The 20000-nt window shown below is 39.9% G+C and overlaps 1 protein-coding gene across 2 annotated transcripts in view; it reads right to left on the bottom strand.

Moving 5' to 3' along the window:
* Positions 1–20000, bottom strand: part of ecel1 (endothelin converting enzyme-like 1) — a 75760-nt gene that overhangs the window by 47709 nt on the left and 8051 nt on the right. For both annotated transcript variants that reach the window (XR_013200662.1, XM_077221423.1), the window contains exons 2-7: positions 14536–15291; positions 10973–11239; positions 10830–10898; positions 8001–8111; positions 7087–7179; positions 5877–6001 (exon numbers count right to left, since the gene is read on the bottom strand). Coding sequence is in view for 1 of the 2 variants with exons in the window: in XM_077221423.1 (XP_077077538.1) it covers positions 5877–6001; positions 7087–7179; positions 8001–8111; positions 10830–10898; positions 10973–11239; positions 14536–15159 (1289 nt within the window). In the remaining variant the exon portion in view is untranslated. The remainder of the gene's footprint in view (positions 1–5876; positions 6002–7086; positions 7180–8000; positions 8112–10829; positions 10899–10972; positions 11240–14535; positions 15292–20000) is intronic.

Genomic DNA, 20000 nt, shown 5'->3' with positions numbered 1-20000 from the left:
TGTGAGAGGGAGTCCCCAGTCGAACAAATAGCCATGGACAACAGAGGAGGTCTATCAGGTATGGAGGGACTAGATGAGTGGCATCACTAGATCCGCTGCAAAAATATATGCCAGTGATCCTCCTCCACATGGCGAGTACAGTCCGCCATCAGCTAAGACCACTGCCTCCACTCCTCAGGGTCTAGAAGAGGTGACCCAAACACTGCCCGTTCCCTACACTCCTGTGCCCACCGCTGCCTCCACTGCTCAGGGTCTAGAAGAGGTGACCCAAACACTGCCCGTTCCCTACACTCCTGTGCCCACCGCTGCCTCCACTCCTTAGGGTCAACAAGAGGTGACCCAAACACTGCCCGTTCCCTACACTCCTGGGCGGCCCACTGCTGCTTCCACTGCTCAGGGTCTAGAAAGAGGTGACCCAAACACTGCCCGTACCCTACACTCCTGTGCCCACCGCTGCCTCCACTGCTCAGACTGTGGAAGAGGTGACCCAAACACTGCCCGTTCCCTACACTCCTGTGCCCACCGCTGCCTCCACTGCTCAGGCTCTAGATGAGGTGACCCAAACACTGCCCGTTCACCACATTCCTGGCCCACCGCTGCCTCCACTGCTCAGACTGTGGAAGAGGTGACCCAAACACTGCCCGTTCCCTACACTCCTGTGCCCACCGCTGCCTCCACTGCTCAGACTGTGGAAGAGGTGACCCAAACACTGCCCGTTCCCTACACTCCTGTGCCCACCGCTGCCTCCACTGCTCAGGCTCTAGATGAGGTGACCCAAACACTGCCCGTTCCCTACACTCCTGTGCCCACCGCTGCCTCCACTGCTCAGGCTCTAGATGAGGTGACCCAAACACTGCCCGTTCCCTACACTCCTGTGCCCACCGCTGCCTCCACTGCTCAGGGTCTAGAAGAGGTGACCCAAACACTGCCCGTTCCCTACACTCCTGTGCCCACCGCTGCCTCCACTCCTCAGGGTCTAGAAGAGGTGACCCAAACACTGCCCGTTCCCTACAGTCCTGTGCCCACCGCTGCCTCCACTGCTCAGGCTGTAGAAGAGGTGACCCAAACACTGCCCGTTCCCTACACTCCTGTGCCCACCGCTGCCTCCACTGCTCAGGGTCTAGAAGAGGTGACCCAAACACTGCCCGTTCCCTACTGTCCTGTGCCCACCGCTGCCTCCACTGCTCAGGCTGTAGAAGAGGTGACCCAAACACTGCCCGTTCCCTACACTCCTGGGCGGCCCATCGCTGCCTCCACTGCTCAGGCTGTAGAAGAGGTGACCCAAACACTGCCCGTTCCCTACAGTCCTGTGCCCACCGCTGCCTACACTGCTCAGGGTCTAGATGAGGTGACCCAAACACTGCCCGTTCCCTACAGTCCTGTGCCCACCGCTGCCTACACTGCTCAGGGTCTAGAAGAGGTGACCTAAACACTGCCCGTTCCCTACACTCCTGTGCCCACCGCTGCCTCCACTGCTCAGGATCTAGAAGAGGTGACCCAAACAATGCCCGTTCACCACATTCCTGTGCCCACCGCTGCCTCCACTGCTCAGGATCTAGAAGAGGTGACCTAAACACTGCCCGTTCCCTACACTCCTGTGCCCACCGCTGCCTCCACTGCTCAGACTGTGGAAGAGGTGACCCAAACACTGCCCGTTCCCTACACTCCTGTGCCCACCGCTGCCTCCACTGCTCAGGCTCTAGATGAGGTGACCCAAACACTGCCCGTTCCCTACACTCCTGTGCCCACCGCTGCCTCCACTGCTCAGGCTCTAGATGAGGTGACCCAAACACTGCCCGTTCCCTACACTCCTGTGCCCACCGCTGCCTCCACTGCTCAGGGTCTAGAAGAGGTGACCCAAACACTGCCCGTTCCCTACACTCCTGTGCCCACCGCTGCCTCCACTCCTCAGGGTCTAGAAGAGGTGACCCAAACACTGCCCGTTCCCTACAGTCCTGTGCCCACCGCTGCCTCCACTGCTCAGGCTGTAGAAGAGGTGACCCAAACACTGCCCGTTCCCTACACTCCTGTGCCCACCGCTGCCTCCACTGCTCAGGGTCTAGAAGAGGTGACCCAAACACTGCCCGTTCCCTACTGTCCTGTGCCCACCGCTGCCTCCACTGCTCAGGCTGTAGAAGAGGTGACCCAAACACTGCCCATTCCCTACAATCCTGGGCGGCCCATCGCTGCCTCCACTGCTCAGGCTGTAGAAGAGGTGACCCAAACACTGCCCGTTCCCTACAGTCCTGTGCCCACCGCTGCCTACACTGCTCAGGGTCTAGATGAGGTGACCCAAACACTGCCCGTTCCCTACAGTCCTGTGCCCACCGCTGCCTACACTGCTCAGGGTCTAGAAGAGGTGACCTAAACACTGCCCGTTCCCTACACTCCTGTGCCCACCGCTGCCTCCACTGCTCAGGATCTAGAAGAGGTGACCCAAACAATGCCCGTTCACCACATTCCTGTGCCCACCGCTGCCTCCACTGCTCAGGATCTAGAAGAGGTGACCTAAACACTGCCCGTTCCCTACACTCCTGTGCCCACCGCTGCCTCCACTGCTCAGGGTCTAGAAGATGTGACCCAAACACTGCCCGTTCCCTACACTCCTGTGCCCACCGCTGCCTCCACTGCTCAGGGTCTAGAAGATGTGACCCAAACACTGCCCGTTCCCTACACTCCTGGGCCCACCGCTGCCTCCACTGCTCAGGGTCTAGAAGATGTGACCCAAACACTGCCCGTTCCCTACACTCCTGTGCCCACCGCTGCCTCCACTGCTCAGGCTGTAGAAGATGTGACCCAAACACTGCCCGTTCCCTACACTCCTGTGCCCACCGCTGCCTCCACTGCTCAGGATCTAGAAGAGGTGACCCAAACACTGCCCGTTCCCTACACTCCTGTGCCCACCGCTGCCTCCACTGCTCAGGGTCTAGAAGAGGTGACCCAAACACTGCCCGTTCCCTACACTCCTGTGCCCACCGCTGCCTCCACTGCTCAGGATCTAGAAGAGGTGACCTTAACACTGCCCGTTCCCTACACTCCTGGCGGCCCACTGCTGTCGCCAAGGCATCCTATTACGCGGTCGAAAATATAAGTCTAAACTATTAATTTTGGCTACATGGACCATACGCACACTTCTCGATGTGCAGAATGGAACTGGCAGATCCCGCAGGCGCACTGCCCTGGTTGCGAGCGAGCTTAACAAATACAACATTGGCATCACAGCTTTGAGTGAGACCCGGCTCGCAGGAGAGGAGAGCTAATAGAAGTCGGGCAAGGATACACCTTCTTCTGGAAGGGCCTTAAACCTAGGGATGCACCGCTCCGATACTCAGTATCGGTATCGGCTCCGTTACCGCCATTCTTTGCCGGATCGGGTATCATCAGACGAGGCCGATCCAAATCCGATTTCCGTGTTATTGTCAAGCCCCACAAAAGACCCAAAAACATTATGAAGCACCATAAAGTTTTCATGCACTATATTTTAAGTGTTCTGAAGCCATTATATAGTATAGTGTGAGATAGAAATAAACATTTATGTCATTAAATTCAAGATCACGCAAACTTTTCCCTCCACTGTGGCTGTCAATCATTCTTCATTCAGCATTAAAACAGCGCATCGCGTTCGGTTAAGACAGTCAACACGATGAAACTCTCCAAGATGATTCAATGTTACTATTATTATACTTGATCTGTAGATAAAAGTCTATGGTTTCGCATAAACAACTGTATCTTGTTGGACTTTATTGCTGTATAACTTAATCATGTTACTTTCTACCGGGTGTCTGTTAGATCACACTAGAGTAGAGTCAGAGCACTATATTTGTTCTTCACACGCACAGTAACTGAAATTTAAAACTGTTAAAAGAAAAGGCTCAAACTATTGTATAGATAGATACTGTATAATACACTACGCATCGATATGTTTTTCGTTTGTGCTTTAAACTTTTCAATGCGAACTCGAAGAGCTGTGACTCCTTGTTGCTTTAAGCGCATCATTCTGCGCTCGGGATTCGCATAAGCACTTTGCGCTGCTCTGTATTGCAGCCTTTCATATCATAATACTTTTGCGCAATGAAAGATTATTAATATTCTTTTTTGTTCTGTTCATATTTCTATCTATCATATGTTGCTGCCTCATTAATCAGCTGTGCTATACATTTAAAACATGTTTCAATTGTATAGTAGCCTATAGCTATATATAAAATAATTTATCATTTTGATTTTTGTTATTTTGTTTTTCATGAATATTTTTTACAACAATACAAAGAGCAATGTGTAACGTTTTACCACATTTAGTGTTACACTTATTGTCTCTCATTAGTTTTTTTCACTAAATGTTCAGATTTTATACAATTATTGTGAACTCCTGATTTTTCTAGACTAAATTTTACTGCTGAATTATCCTCTAATCTAGTTTATAATAGCATTTTTGTCATAGATTATGATCATATATTGTTTGGATTTTTTTCTTTATAATGAAATTGTCTGTATTAAGTAGAGTGTGTTTAACACAGAAAGGAGTGATTATCAGTTCAACACAGAGAGAGTTATATAAATTCTACTTGATTTATAAAAAACTGTGTTGTATCGGATCGGCATCGGTATCGGTCGATACTCAGAATTCTTGGTATCGGATCGGATCGATTCTGAAAAGTGGTATCGGTGCATCCCTACTTAAACCTGAATGCACACACACTCATGGGGACTCGTGTCACTCTGGACCTAAAGTGATGAAACAAGCTTATAAATCATAAAAAGTGAGTTTTTTTTTGAAAATGTAAAAATGCTGAAGGTTTTGTGTGATGGGTACATTTAGAGGTTGGGTTAGTGTGTGTGTACTTATTGGGGTTGGCATGGCGAAGTTGCTTTGCTGTAGTGGAGATTACTGTTGGAAACAAACATTTAAAATGAAAGTGAGGCAATAAGTGGTCCTCTGCTGCCATCTGCTGGTTATATTCATAATTCCGTAATTTTACTCACTAATATAGTTACCCGTCATTTATTTTAGATATCTGTATCTATAACAAAATGTGTGTGCATGTGTGTGTGTGTGTGTGTGTATGCATGCTTATTGTGTTTCAAATATTATTGTTTAAGCCTTTCTTTTCTGTTTGTGTGTGTGTGTGTGTGTGTGTCTGTGTGTGTGTGTGTGTGTGTGTGTGTGTGTGTGTGTGTGTGTGTGTGTGTGTGTGTGTGTGTGTGTGTGTGTGTGTGTTTTAGCATGTTCCTTTTCGTGCATTTCAGGTCCACATAATCCCTAACAGCATAGATTGCATAAAGGTCTTAAAACGCTTGAACACCGTTTATTGTTGCTTATTACTATTTATTATTATTATTATTATTATTATAGCTATTTTGCTTTATAATCACACGAATTTCACCAAATTGTGCAGCACTACTAACAAGCAGAGCAATCATGGAATTACAAAAAAAAACTATTTTAAATTGAATTCACAATTTTTAATCTGAAAAATTGCAATTAGATTTTTTCCTTAAATGGTGCAGCAACTCATATCATGAAATGAGATTTTGGTAACACTTTACAATAAGGTTCATTAGTTAACATTAGTTAACTACATTAGTTAGCATGAACTAATAATGAACTGCGTGTATACCACATTTATTAATCTCGGTTAATGTTAATTTCAACATTTACTAATACCTATATTAAAATCTTGTTAACATTAGTTAATTCACTGTGAACTAACATGAAGAAACAATGAAAAGCTGTATTTTTTATTAACTAACGTTAACAAAGATTAATAAATACAGTAACAAATGTATTGCTCATTGTTAGTTTATGTTAGTTAATGCATTAACTAATGTTAACTAACAAACGTTATTGTAAAGTGTTAGCGGTTCTACAGATCTCTTACCGTTTGGATGTGGTTTTAATGATGTCCGACACCGTCTGAATGTAGTCAGTGGCCAAAACTACGATCTCCTCGTCCTCGGAGAAATTATCATTGAAGATTCGGTCCAGGAGACGCTTCCAGTGGAACTGCAGAGAGAGATGACAATGCTGATCCTCTCAATGTAAACCTCCAGCGTCTGCCCTTATGCTTATTGATTTATGCTTCATTTAGAGATCATGTTCTGTGTTTTAAAAAGCGGATCTGTGCTGCCAAAAATGGATCCAGATCCAGTGGCTTCAGATATTTCCCAGTTTGCTTTCTAACTTCATGGTGAAGCGGAAGGTCATCAAGGCCATGTGACCCTGGGCCACAAAACCAGTCACATGGGTCAATTTTTTGAAATTGAGATTTATACATCATATGAAAGCTGAATGAATAAGCTTTTCATTTGTGTACAGCTTGTTATGATGGGACAAAAATTTGGCCGAGATACAACTTTTGAAAATCTGGAATCTGAGGATGCAAAAAAATGTTTTATATATTTACGGTAGGAAATTTACTAAATATCTTCCTGGAAAATGATCTTTACTTAATATCTTAATGATTTTTGGCATAAAAGAAAAATCGATCATTTTGACCCATACAATGTATTGTTGGCTATTGCCACAAATATACCCGTGTGACTCGTGACTGGGTTTGTGATCCAGGCTCACACATATAATCACTATAATTGATTGGTCACTATAATTCTTAAACTTCTGGACCTCGATCGGTGCATATTACCACATAACTACACAGAGCTTCTTTCTACACTGACAGCCATTCAAAAGAAGACATATATTACAGGCAATCCTTAAAATCATCTTATAATCCAAACTATTCGTACACTCCTGGACATAAAACTACAGAACTACAAAGAGACGATGACATCACTGTTTTCTCCAGAGCCGCTATGTATACATAAATATACTAAATTATTAACTTTTTTCCAACAAAAATGAAGCATCACAGAACTTACTTAAGCTGGACTGTGATGCTATTTTCTTCTAGACACAAACTCTGTTGCATTATTTTCCTGTTATCTCTGTAAAGCTGCTTTGAAACACTCTGTACTGTAAAAAGCTCTGTATAAATAAAGCTGACCTGACTTGACAGCCATTCAAAAGAAGACATTTTACTTTCTTTCTGCTTGTGAACCTTCTAACACACGTGATAAAGTGTATCTACTCACGCTCGGAGCCATTTTCTGCAGCTGGTTCAGAGTTATTCGGTTGTACATGCTGCTAATGTCTTTTCTTTGCTCCTCGTATTCAGACACTGTGATCTTTGGCAAAAAAGAAAGAAGAAAGACTGTTAAAGCACGTGCATTAAGACACAAACATGCTTGTTCACACACATTAACCACACACACAAACCCATACAAGCACACCCTGCAGCTCAGAATCACTTCCCTTCAGATTCAGTGATTCGGTTCATTTAAGTGACTCCTTTGAACAAACACATGCAAATACTGGATTTAAAAGTCATTAACTTAACCCTCATCCTTCCCTCGCGGTTTGTAACACATCATTCCCTCGCGGGTCAAAATGACCCGAAGCCCTAACATTATACTTTTTTTTTTTTTTTTTTGGTCCAGAAAGCTTATTTTATATAATTTTGATAATATTTTTTAATGCAATTTTTTGGGAGAGCTTTTTTATTTATTTACCTTTAAATTACTAGATTTAAATCAATGAATAAATAATAACTAAATAGTAATTTAGAAGCACATTCTTCACAATATTTCAACTTAAATTCAAAATAACTCACAATTTCATGCCTAAACCTTTTAATTATAAACATTATACATTATAAAATATAAGTAGACATTATAAAATCATTTTTTGGTAAAGTTTTAGCATTTTTAGGTTTTTCTATGTGTACTGAAGCATTCCTCACATTTCATTCATTCCTAAAGGAGTCAGATTGACTCGAGAGGGAAGGATTTTGTTACTGTTTTAAATTTCAACCACAAAACTGCGACAAAAGTCCTCCGATGAACACTAATTAAAAAAAAAATATCAAAAAAATATTCGGGGTCAAAAGGAGCCGAGGGAAGGCTGAGAGGAAGAATGATTCCCAGGTAAACACACACGAGATACATACGTTTGCTAGTTTGATCTCCAGATCCAGAATCTCTCGAGACTTCAGCGTGGCGTTCTGAGCTCCCAGCATGCTCAGCAATCGCTCCATCAGCGCCTTATAGGACGCCAGAATCTGACGTCATCGAGAAAAACGTCCGTTATTAAACTAATCGTGCTGAATCTGATGATTTTATTTGGTAAATGTCATACACAAAAGCAACATTAATAAAACATGCTTTGAGGTTTCATTATTTTTTTCTCAGATAGCAAATTATTTGTAATATTATTTTTCATTTTTAAAATAAAGTATTTAAACTAAATAAACATTTTAATAAACTAATAAAAATTTACAAAAACTTAATTTTATTAATTAACCCTCTGGTTTTGTTCATTTGGTCAAAAGTGACTGAACACCTGAAATGTAACTTTTTTTTATTTTCAGCAAAATCAATGTAATATGTTTTTTATGCACAGCAATCATGGAAATCATGAAGAAAACAGAAGTGCTAAAGAGTTAACGATACACGAAAAGTAAAACTTTAAATAGTTTTTTATGTAAATATTTGGGAGTCATTATATATACAGGTATATGGTTGCATTTCATAACATTAGTTAGTTATATTAGAGTACATGAGCTAACACTGAAAACTACTTTTGAAATATTATTAATCTTGGTTAATGTTAATGTTAGTTTCAACATTTAATAACACATTAATAAAATCATAAGTTGCACCTGTTAATATTGTTTAATGGACCTGAACTGACATGAACTAACAATGAACAGTTGAATATTTATTTACTAACATTAACAAAGATTAATACAGTAAATACTATAACAAATGTATTGCTCATTGTTAGTTCATGCATTAACTAATGTTAACTAATATGACCTTATTTTAAAGTGTTACCAATTATTACTATTATTTTTATTTAAATCTAAACACTTGCATTTGTACTTATCTGGATGTCTTACTATATACGTCAATTGTTTATATATTTAATAAAGCAAATCTCACATTATGCCTGAGTTACCAATAATAAAAACCAGGTCTTATTTCACCATAATATTTAGAAATTATATTTTTAGGGCTGGGCAACGATTAATCGCACCCAAAATAAAAGTTTGTGTTTACATAATATATGTGTGTACTGTGTATAATTATATTGTATATATAAATACACAAATATGCATGTATATATTTAATATTTGCATGTATATACAGTACTGTATATATATTTATACATCATTTATGTTATATATAAATATTTATATGTAAATAACCCATTTTTCTTAAATATATACATGCATGCGTGTATTTATAGAGGCTATACAATATAATTATACACAGTACACACACATATATTATGTAAACACAAACTTTTATTTCGGATGCGATTAATCGTGATTAATCGTTGCCCAGCACTAGATATTTTACATAAAGACAAGAGTTTTTAACATTTGTATTGATCTCTCAGTGGGATTTCTTCTTGGCTTGTCAGTTTAAATTTGTAGTTGCATTGTAGTAAAAGTCTGATGTCATCGGAGCGTGACAGAGCCACCGCTGTGACCTCATTATTAATGGACACCAGCTCATCTGTGACATCATCACCAGCTGTGACACGATCTATTAGACATGTGAGCTCACAGCGAGCGACAGATGGCCGTCAGACACACACACACACACACACACTATCCATCCTAAACAGTGTGTGAGATTAAAATTAGTGTCTTCAAAAGCATAGTAGGTTGAATAGAGTATGACAAAAGTCCCTGTATGATCTATGGAAGAGTGGATCCGTGTTCACTATAACTGCTAATATTACCCACAATCCATTGCGCTTTGGAGGAGGAACAACAAACACGAGTAATAAGTGTTAGAAAACTACAAAACATGGCGGATGTGCGCGACCGACGGTGAGAGGTTTAGATAAAGGTTTGAGTGACTATTCAAAGTTTAACCTGATAGAAAAATATTCATGTAATGTTATCCGTGTTATATTTCATCTGCCATAACAATGTGCACTTTTATAAAGATCCGTTTGGCCAATAAGTTTTAAATGCATCATTCTGCATTAATATGAGGAGAGTCTGCATGAAAGACCAACACGCTTCTGCAATTCTCTCCGATACGGTAGGAAATTAAACTAAATTAAATGTGGAGTTTTATTTTTGAAAAGATGATTGACAGGCCAGTCTTCTGTGACAATATGATTGACAGGCCAGTTTACGGTGATAGGATGAGAGAGAGCAACCGTTAAAGATACTGTTTTATGACGGCATAGTTTGTCCCAAAGCTTGTCTACTTTTTTGCTACACACTCAAAAGTATGCACTTTTTCTTCACAAAATGAGTACATACTTTTAAGGTATGTTTACACGACACCGTTTTCAACTAAAAATTGAAAACTTTAAATGCGTTTTGGCTGTTCGTTTACACGACAACAGCGTTTTGGGCGCCTGAAAACGCAAGTTTTTGGAAACAGTCTCTGTGTAAACAACAAAACCGTGAATCTCTGAAGACGATGACGTTGTGGACATGCGTATACGTGTTTAATCTATAGTGTTTCATCGCCATCTACTGGCCTGGCAGAATACAGCGCTTTCAGTCGTTTTCACGGATCTGTGTGAATGGGGATCGTTTTGACAATGGTGTCGTCTGTACGTGGAAAACTCACAGGAAAACCTTCTCAGTTTTAAGCATACTGTTGACGTGTAAATGTGCCCTGGGGCGTAGGATAAGTAGGCGAATTGAGACGCAACAGGAGAGACGAAAGAGTGAACTGCACGTATACAGCATTGATTAATCTTTGTTAATGTTAATTTCAACAATTACTAATATTAAAATCTTCACCTTCACACTGTCTTCATCTTGTCCCAGATACAGAGTTCGTTCCGGCAGAGTTAAACCCTCCTGATCAATCTGCAATCACACACCAGCTCAAGTTACTTGCACACAAATACAACACAATATAACTTTATTAGTCTCTCCCTCACCCGTATGGCGTTGCGTGACGAGTTTTTATCGTCTACGCTGACGGTGAGCGAGAAGAACACAGATGTGCTGTATAATCCCTGAGTCTTGTACAGCATCTCATTAAAATCCGGGCTCACGGGGGCGGAGCTACTGTCCCACCCCGCCCCTCTGGGCGGAGCTCCAGAAAGGTCCCACCCACCACAGCTGTCAATCACCTCAGTCATAGGCCCCGCCCCCAGACGGTCGATCTCCTTCATGTTGATACACGAGCGGTAGAATTCTTTCACCTGTGGGAGAAAATAATACGTTTTAAAGGTTTTTTGAACTTATAATAAAGTATAATTTATCCCCAAAGAAAAATCTTTCCCTGGTAAAATTAAGAAATATATATATATATATATACATAAATATATATATCTTGAAAAAATTTATATCAATCTGAATAAAAAATTAGACAATTGCAACAAAATATAAAACAAATTTAAATTGTTAATCAAATCACAAGTATTCCGATCAAATAATATTTGATATTCTGATGTTTAAATTAAATATTTTCACCATTTACACATTTAAACAACGAGTAATTCATATTTTTTTCATTTATTTATTTTATTACGCTTTTTACCTAGTGAAATTAAAAAAGTATCAGTGCAGTGTATAAAATGTTATCACTACCTTTTTTTAATTTTCTGAATAAAATGAGCAATTTAATTAAAAAAAACATAAATCCAATCATGTATGAGCAAAGGAAATAGTGATGCTTGACATATATATATATATATATATATATATATATATATATTTATTTATTTATTTGAAGTGGATCAAAAAAGGTAAATCAAAGACAAGAATGGGTTCAAAATTCATGTATAACTTAGATGAAAGGTTTTGAACCACTTCAAATGTTGATTACTATATATATATATATATACAGTATATTGCACAACATATCTAGTTTTAAGTCTATACCAGTGTTATTTTAGTATCGTTGAGATACTATTATAGTTTTTATTAAAATGCGATATATATTTTTCATTTTCATTTTAATGTTAGTTAAGGTTTTGTGTTTTCTTTTTAAATATGTCTATATAGTTTTTATTAACCCTCTGGGGTCCTTCATTTCAGAGTCACACTCAGGACCTTCGGGTCCAAATGGGCCGGAAGGGTGGGATTCATATTTATTAAAAGAAAATCATAATTTTTTTTAACTTGTTTTTTATAATATTTTTTCTTTTCTTTTTTGGTGTTTTGAGAATTTTATGATTTATAATTAATATTTATTCAATAAATATGACCCATTTCCCCCCAGTTTGCCCCCTATTGAATATAATAGAAAGTTATTTAAAAAAAAAAAAAAAAAAAATTTATTTTTTTTAAGCTGTATTTCATTTTAGAGTCAAGCCTAGACCTCATGAAAGCAATTTTTGAAATGAGATGGATGCCATCTGGTGGACAAACTGAGCATTTTAAAAATGCAAAACACATAGGTAATCAGAATTTATTGGTTTGTTTTTGTATAAAAGTGTGTGTGTGTGTGTGTGTGTGTGTGTGTGTGTGTGTGTGTGTGTGTGTGTGGATGTGTCTGTTTTGCACTCTTGATGTTTTATAGATTCACCCCTTCACTGTTGTGTACTTTTTTTCTGGATCGTGGCTGATTTGTAGATTGTACACACAAAAAAACTCGGTATTTTCACATTTTTGCCAATTTGCCATTGATTTCCTATCCGGGTCCATTTGGACCCGAAGGTCCTGAGTGTGACAATTTTTTTTACAACCACTTAGATTATTCAAATCCTGTCCCCAATTTTTTTGGAGGTTCATATACCAAGTACCAAAAAAGTCACCAAATTTCAGACCATTCCGATGAAGCTATGATTTTTAGAAAAAAAATGTTTTAAATGCGTCGGGTCCATTTGGACCGAAGGACCCATTTATTTCAGTTTGAGTTATTTTAGTACATAAAGTTAAACTAAATGAAATTGAGAAATGCAACAAGTTGCCAAGTTTGCGAACAATGTAAACAAGTTTTTTATATTTTATTTATTTTATTTCAACTAAAGAAAGTGTTTTTTTATGACCTTAGTTTTCAGTTTTAGTTAACTATAATAAGCTTGATTTATATTGTTTCTTGAATAAAATAAAAGCATAAGCCTATATTCAAATACAGGAGTGTAAGACTGTCCCCTGTGAAGGCCCTCTGTACAGATAAAACATTATCAGAATGATTCAGTTTACATGGATCCATATAAACAAGTAATTTGGTGATGTCACTTTGTAAAGAAAGACTACACGCCTGCGCACATATATATTCAAATGCACATTTCTATAGACTAAACACATAATACGCATGTGCACGACGTCTGAATTTTCACAGATTCACGTTTTTGGAGTCTACACAGAGATGATAACATTTTTCAAAACTTGCACCTTGGAATCTGTTTCAGGGTTTGCGTTCTCGAGCACCAGTCACTGTTCTTGTGTAAATGAACGGCCAGAACATTAAACGTTTTCGGTTTACAGTTAGAACGGTGTGTGTTAGCGGCCCCTTAATTAATAACTAATGATCTTTACGACGGAAGTGAATCAATAAAAACTAACTTTAGCTGGACAATAACTTTATTCTAGATCTGCTGTAAAGCCTAAACAATCTCTGTTATTGTAATCTCCTATTTTCATTGTAAAGCTGATTTGAAACAATCTATATTGATAAAAGCGCTGTATAAATGAAGGAGACTTGACTTGTTTTTGTACATTAAATGTGTTGTTACAGACATTTGATGTACATTGTTGTGTAAAGCCCTATTCGCACGGGATTAGTATTATCTGAGGACCTTGTGTGATTTAAAAATTACCCCAACACATCTGAATTTCATGTGGCGCATTCGCACGTGATAAGCGAAGCCTGTGATTTTACTTGAATTTACAGATTTATCTCCCGGATATGATGTCAATAGGCTATTGCTTGGAAATGTCTTGTCGTTATAGGTCTAGCTGTATGATCATAAACAGAATAATGTTCCTTACCGCATGCTGTTATACATGTCAATCATTTCCATCTAACCATTCTCTTTGTTTTCGCTCTTCTGATGGTTTTCAGCCTTATTTTTCTGCCAATTGTATAGTTGTGGTGTAGGTATAGCGATATGACCCAGCATATAAAATTACTATCAAAACACTCCAAACCAGCCTCCATTCTTCGCAAAAGATGGATAAAAAGGCGCACAGCAAAAAAAAAACGTGGAAAATTTATATACGACCCCGCCAAATCACAGAGATGCCGATTCGCACGGTACTAATATTATCACAGGACCTCGGTGTTCAGGAATATGGTAGGTCATTTGCGGGAGGGAATTTTTACTTTACAAATTACAGACATGGCCGATTCGCACGGGATTAAGATCACAGACAACCTCCGCAATTATTACAACTGACTAGAGGTCACCAGGTCATACTTATCCCATGAGAATAGGACTTAAGTGTTCAAGCAAATGCAATAAAAAACAGTATTTAAAATAAATAAATAAATAAAAATACAATAAATTAAATAAATAAATAGCAAGCATATATTCGTGTGCAGTTGTACCTTCCTCTCGGCGCTGTCCGGCTCGTTCCTCTGGACCGGCACCAGTAGGAGGCGCTGCAGCTTCTCCTGGTTCAGTTCCCCGATGGCGGTGATGATCCCGTAGCTCAGTTTGTCGTCGGGAATCCCGTGTCGGCGGAGCCATCCTCCGCAGGCGAAGCTGTAGAAGTCGTGACAGGGCTGGACGCTCGGGTCAATGTTCCCCTGGACGAATCGCGCGGCCCGGATCAGTGAACGCCGTTTAACGCAATCCTGCCTGCACTGCGAATCCTGCGCTTCCAGCGACAGGAACTTCAGCGCTAGCATGCATCCGAGAATCACGCACATTCCCGCCGCGAACACCAGCGCCGAGAGAAGGCAGATTTCCCGCCGGCTCCAGCGGGCTGGAGCCCCGCCCCCAGGGTTGGCCCCGCCTACTACACACTGGCCCCGCCCACTTCGCCCTCGGCTCCCACGATCTAGGGATCCGCCCAGATGCAAATTCATGCCGTTACTCAGCGTGTTGCTCCCGTAGCGGCTCCCGTACTTGATCTCCTGGAAGTCGTCGTAATGCGCGGTCAGGGAGTACGTCTTTTCCATGCCGACCGACGTCTGCGTACGCGATTTGTTGGGAAAAGTGTGGAACATGAGGTCACGAGGGAAGGATGTAGGATCAAAGTAAGGTCATGACCTTTGACCCTTTCAAATCTGAGGTCAGTCTGTATCCAGGGGAATCTTTTTTATGTCGAGTCCGTCAGCCGATTCCTTTCTCAGAATGACCTGTAGTGAGAGAGATAATTAAAGTGAATTCACGTTCATCGTTAAGCCACTCCCCTCGAACACAGATGAGCCAATGGCAGTTGAGTATCAGTTGCACGGGGACCGGAACTCGGACATCTTTAGGTTCCAACACCATAGAGAAACATTGGAAGATCTGATGCTTTCATCGTTTAATTGTGTTTATGCTACAAAAATGGTAAAACGATGTGCCTTCTGTATCCAAAACTTATCAAAAACATTTTGGGACAAGGTTTTCACACCGAAAGCTGTCATTGTAAGACAGTTAGCAACTCCGTTTGTTTGTCCGAGTTTGCAACAGTAACTAAGGGGGGCGGGGCTTACCGATAGGTCAATTGCTTGATTTAAATGGGTAGTTCACCCAAAAATGAAAATTCTGTCAGTAATTACTCACCCTCATGTTGTTCAACCCCGTAAGACCTTCGATCATCTTCGGAACACGAATTAAGATATTTGTGATGAAATCTGAGAGCTGGATCACTCCTCCATAGGCTTCTAAGGGATTGAAACTTGCCAGCCCCGAAAAGTCATTAAAGACATCGTTAAAATAGTCCAAGTGACTACAGTGGCTCAATCTTAAGTTTATCAAACGATGAGAATACTTTTTGTGCGCAAGAAAAACACTCGACTCAGTTCACTAGTGTAATAGCGTAAGCTTCTGTTGTTGTACGTCACACGCATCACACACATGACCAGCGTCGGCCAATAGTGAGCCTACGTGTGACGTAGCTCTACGCAATCGCACTACGCTATCACACTACGCTATCACACTACGCTATCACACTACGCTATCACACTACGCTATCACACTACGTTAACTGACTAGAGGCCAACAGAGAAGGAAATGAATAGTTGAAATAAAGTCGTTATTTTTGTTTGTTTTTGCGCACAAAAAGTATTCTCGTCGCTTGATAAACTTAAGATTGAGCCACTGTAGTCACTTGGACTATTTTAACGATGTCTTTAATAACTTTTCGGGGCCGGCAAGTTTCAATCCCTGAAGAAGCCTATGGAGGAGTGATCCAGCTCTCAGATTTAATCAAAAATATCTTAATTTGTGTTCCGAAGATGAACGAAGGTCTTACGGGTTGGAACAACATGAGGGAGAGTAATTACTGACAGAATTTTCATTTTTGGGAGAACTATCCCTTTAATGCAGAACGTTACAATTCGATTTTTACATTTTGAACAAAACATGATAAATTTAATGAAAAATTGCAATGAAATGAAAAAAAGACTGTGATGCATTCTGAATATAGTCATTAATGCATTTTTCAGACATGAGGTCACAAGAGCAGAAGGGAGGGATCTAGGATTAAAGTAAGGTCATGACCTTTGACCCTTTCTAATCTGAGAACAAAACATTGCAATTAAACTATTATAGTCTGCGATGCATTTCGAATGTAGTCATTAACAGTGTTGGGGAAAGTTACTTTTAAAAGTAATGCATTACAATATTACGGTACTCCCAAAAAAAGTAACTAATTGCATTACTTAGTTACTTTTTATGAAAAGTAATGCATTATATTACTTTTGCGTTAGTTTATCTCACCTGGGTTTTTTAATAACAACAAAAAAGTTATATTTTTCGCAAATGTTAAGGCCCTTTCACACCAAAAGTGAAATGAATAACCTAAATATATTCACTCCTGTACAGTAGAGGGCGCCACTCAAACAAACCTTTCAGCTGCTGATATTATTCAGGATTAAAGAACAATAGGAGATAGGAGAAGAAAGTTCAACACTCTTATTTCTAAATCTAATCTCAAGTAGTTTTTGCTGATTAGTAGGGTTGAATTAGATCATTGAAAGTCAGCAGCAAAGACATTGGTTGATAAAGTGAGATTAAATACATAAAGTATATTTGTGTAATTTAATATAATTAATTATAAAAGTTTTGTGTAAAATTCTGATATTGCATTTTACTGTTTGTATTTATTTTGAGGAATACTGAATGTTTTCGTGCAAGTGAGATGAGTAAATGCATGTTCACATTTAGTCTAGAGCTAAAATAAGTTAAAGGTGCCTTGTGTAACATCCGCAAAAAAAAAATCAATTCATACTCCAGATTCCATACCAGATGGGGGCAGTCTACCTCCAGAAAGTGAATTGATCTAATCTAGAGTAACAAACGAGAAACGGCATAGTCTCTATGCTCCGCCCCTACCTCCACAACGACTCTAGAGCCGAAGCCGAAGCTCAGCCGACTCCTAATAGAGGACGATTTGACTCCAGAGGAACGTTGGTGGATGTCAAGTGATTTTTAAATGACATCTTCAAGCTACTCCCCTTCGCCTTTACCAGTGAATGTTCATATTTGTTTTGTTCATGTTACATTTTTATTGTTAGTTTGAATTACATTAATTTGACAGACAGCATTCACTGATGTTGACCAAGCTAGCGCCATTCAGAGCTGCCAACTCTCACGAATTCACCGTCACCGATTCTGTCAATGTTATTACGCAATTCAACAAAAAATACCGCTTTGGCGCTTGTAAATGTTACACGACAGATCCCTAGCGCACGTGAACCGATCACCTCTACTAGCTAATAGTAAAAACACACGAACACTGTTGAAAGATACAGTATGCTACAATTTATCTTCATACATAATACCGACCAATCATTTTTTTTATCAGCGTGCAGAGGTCAATAACATAGCTGGAGAACAAATATGTCAGATTTACCTCAGGAAAGCAATTTAGTAAACATAATATAGCTCACGTAGTTCTCATTAAACCTTTCAATGTAGCCATCGCTAACTTTAGAACTTACATCGAACAGCCTACATTTCGCAACTTCTAGCGAAATACTAACAGCATCTTACTTACCAATCCAAAAGAAATGTTGCAAGTTCGGAATCAAACCTCATTCCTTTCATTTCCATTAGTTGTCTCCAACGATGGAAAGCAGTGCCAATGTTAACTCTGGTTCTGCTCCTTTTTTTATCCGATTTTATTTGTGATTCCGGGCGCGGTTTTTTCCCTGCAGCGGGTGGTTGTGGGAAGGGTCTCTTGCGAAGGCCTTCAGCCATTCTTCCGCTCTCTTCCCTGAACTGAACTGTAGTAGTGGGCTCAGTGGGGCAAAAAGTGGGAATGCGCTATATGCGGCGCATAGGGGCGCCGCATTATGGGGGCGCCAAAGCGATGGTTAAAAAAAAATCTATTTTTTTATAAGTTATACACATTTATATAAAAGTTATACAAGTTAAATATAAAAAAAGTTATATAAATTTTAGAGGACTAACAGGCTAGAGTAGGCGCCGGCGCCCTCAGAATATTCCATAATATAATTTATTTTGACATAGAAGGGTATCGCGAGCGGGCGGGGGCGGGGGCGGGGGCGCTGAGTGAGCAGCACAGGAGTGCGTTATCGTTGAAACTCGAAAAAGATGAATGAAGCAAAAAAGCGGTCGGGGGCTAAAAATAGAAAAAGAAGGAGGTTAAAGGAGATGGCATGTCAAGGGATGAGACAGCAGCTAAATAAGTGGATGGTGAAATGCAACAGGTATGTGATGTTTGTGCTTGGAGGAGGCTTGCAAATATTCATGTTAACAGACTAACGTTTGCTTACTCTGGGAATGTAGCAGCCAGAGCTAGCTAGTTTAGAATATGCAAAACCGAGGTTGCTGAGCTGAAAACTAAAAATATAAGGTAGCATGTACAATAAATGACAAGAATCTGGAAAGCAACTAATGCAATATCTCTGGTTTACCATGGAATCATGCGTAGATTTGCTACCAAGCTTGGAGGCTTGCAAATATTAATGTTAACAGCAAGTGTTTGCTAACTTAATGCAAAATAATATTGCTGATATCTACATTTAGATTTTGGTTAAACCTTATGGTACCAATCCCATGCATGACATATCTCAATTTTATTAAAGTAAAATAACAACTGGTAAATATAAGGTAGCATTCACAATAAATGACTAGAAGCTGGAAAACATGACTTATGCAATAAGGCTGGTTTATCATGGAAACAAATAGATTTTGTTTTACCATTCATGTATGTTCATGTTAGCTGTGCTATCAGACATACAAGCTATAGTTACATCTGCTGGGTGACATGGAAGCTGTATTTAGGGTCACATCTCTCTCTCTTTAAAGATCTGTGCTATATAATATGTATCATAGGATAGGAATTTTGGGTTTTCATGAGCTGTATGCCAAAATCATCAGTATTAAGACAGTAAAAGACCTGAAATATTTCAGTTGGTGTGCAATGAATCTAAAATATATGAAAGTTTAATTTTTACCATTACATTATGGAAAATAATGAACTTTATCACAATATGCTAATTTTTTGAGAAGGACCTGTATTATGAAGTGCAGAGGCCGTGAGTGCAGATACGCTCTGCGTGAGTTTTTACGACAGTAACGTTAAATACAAGAACTCTACAGCGACTCTAGAGGTCTTTGTTTGACAAAAACAGAAATCCTGCTTAGTGGCGCTTTAAATAACCATCACACACACATACACACACACACACACCAACACACACACAAACACACACACACACACACACACACACACACACACACACACACACACACACCTCCTCACTTTATTTCTCTCAACATGGGCACAGGACAGCTGTCAGTCAATAAATGTAAAAAGTAACTCAGATATTTGTCGTAAATTTAAAAAGTAATGTGTTACTTTACTAGTTACTTGAAAAAGTAATCTGAT

The sequence above is a fragment of the Siphateles boraxobius genome, unplaced genomic scaffold, assembly GCF_051911475.1.
Source record: "Siphateles boraxobius isolate OS27281-9 unplaced genomic scaffold, OSU_SipBor_1 82, whole genome shotgun sequence".
Taxonomy (NCBI): Eukaryota; Metazoa; Chordata; class Actinopteri; order Cypriniformes; family Leuciscidae; genus Siphateles; species Siphateles boraxobius.
Note: the sequence above shows the minus strand (reverse complement) of the source record. Positions and strands in the feature narration are given on the sequence as shown.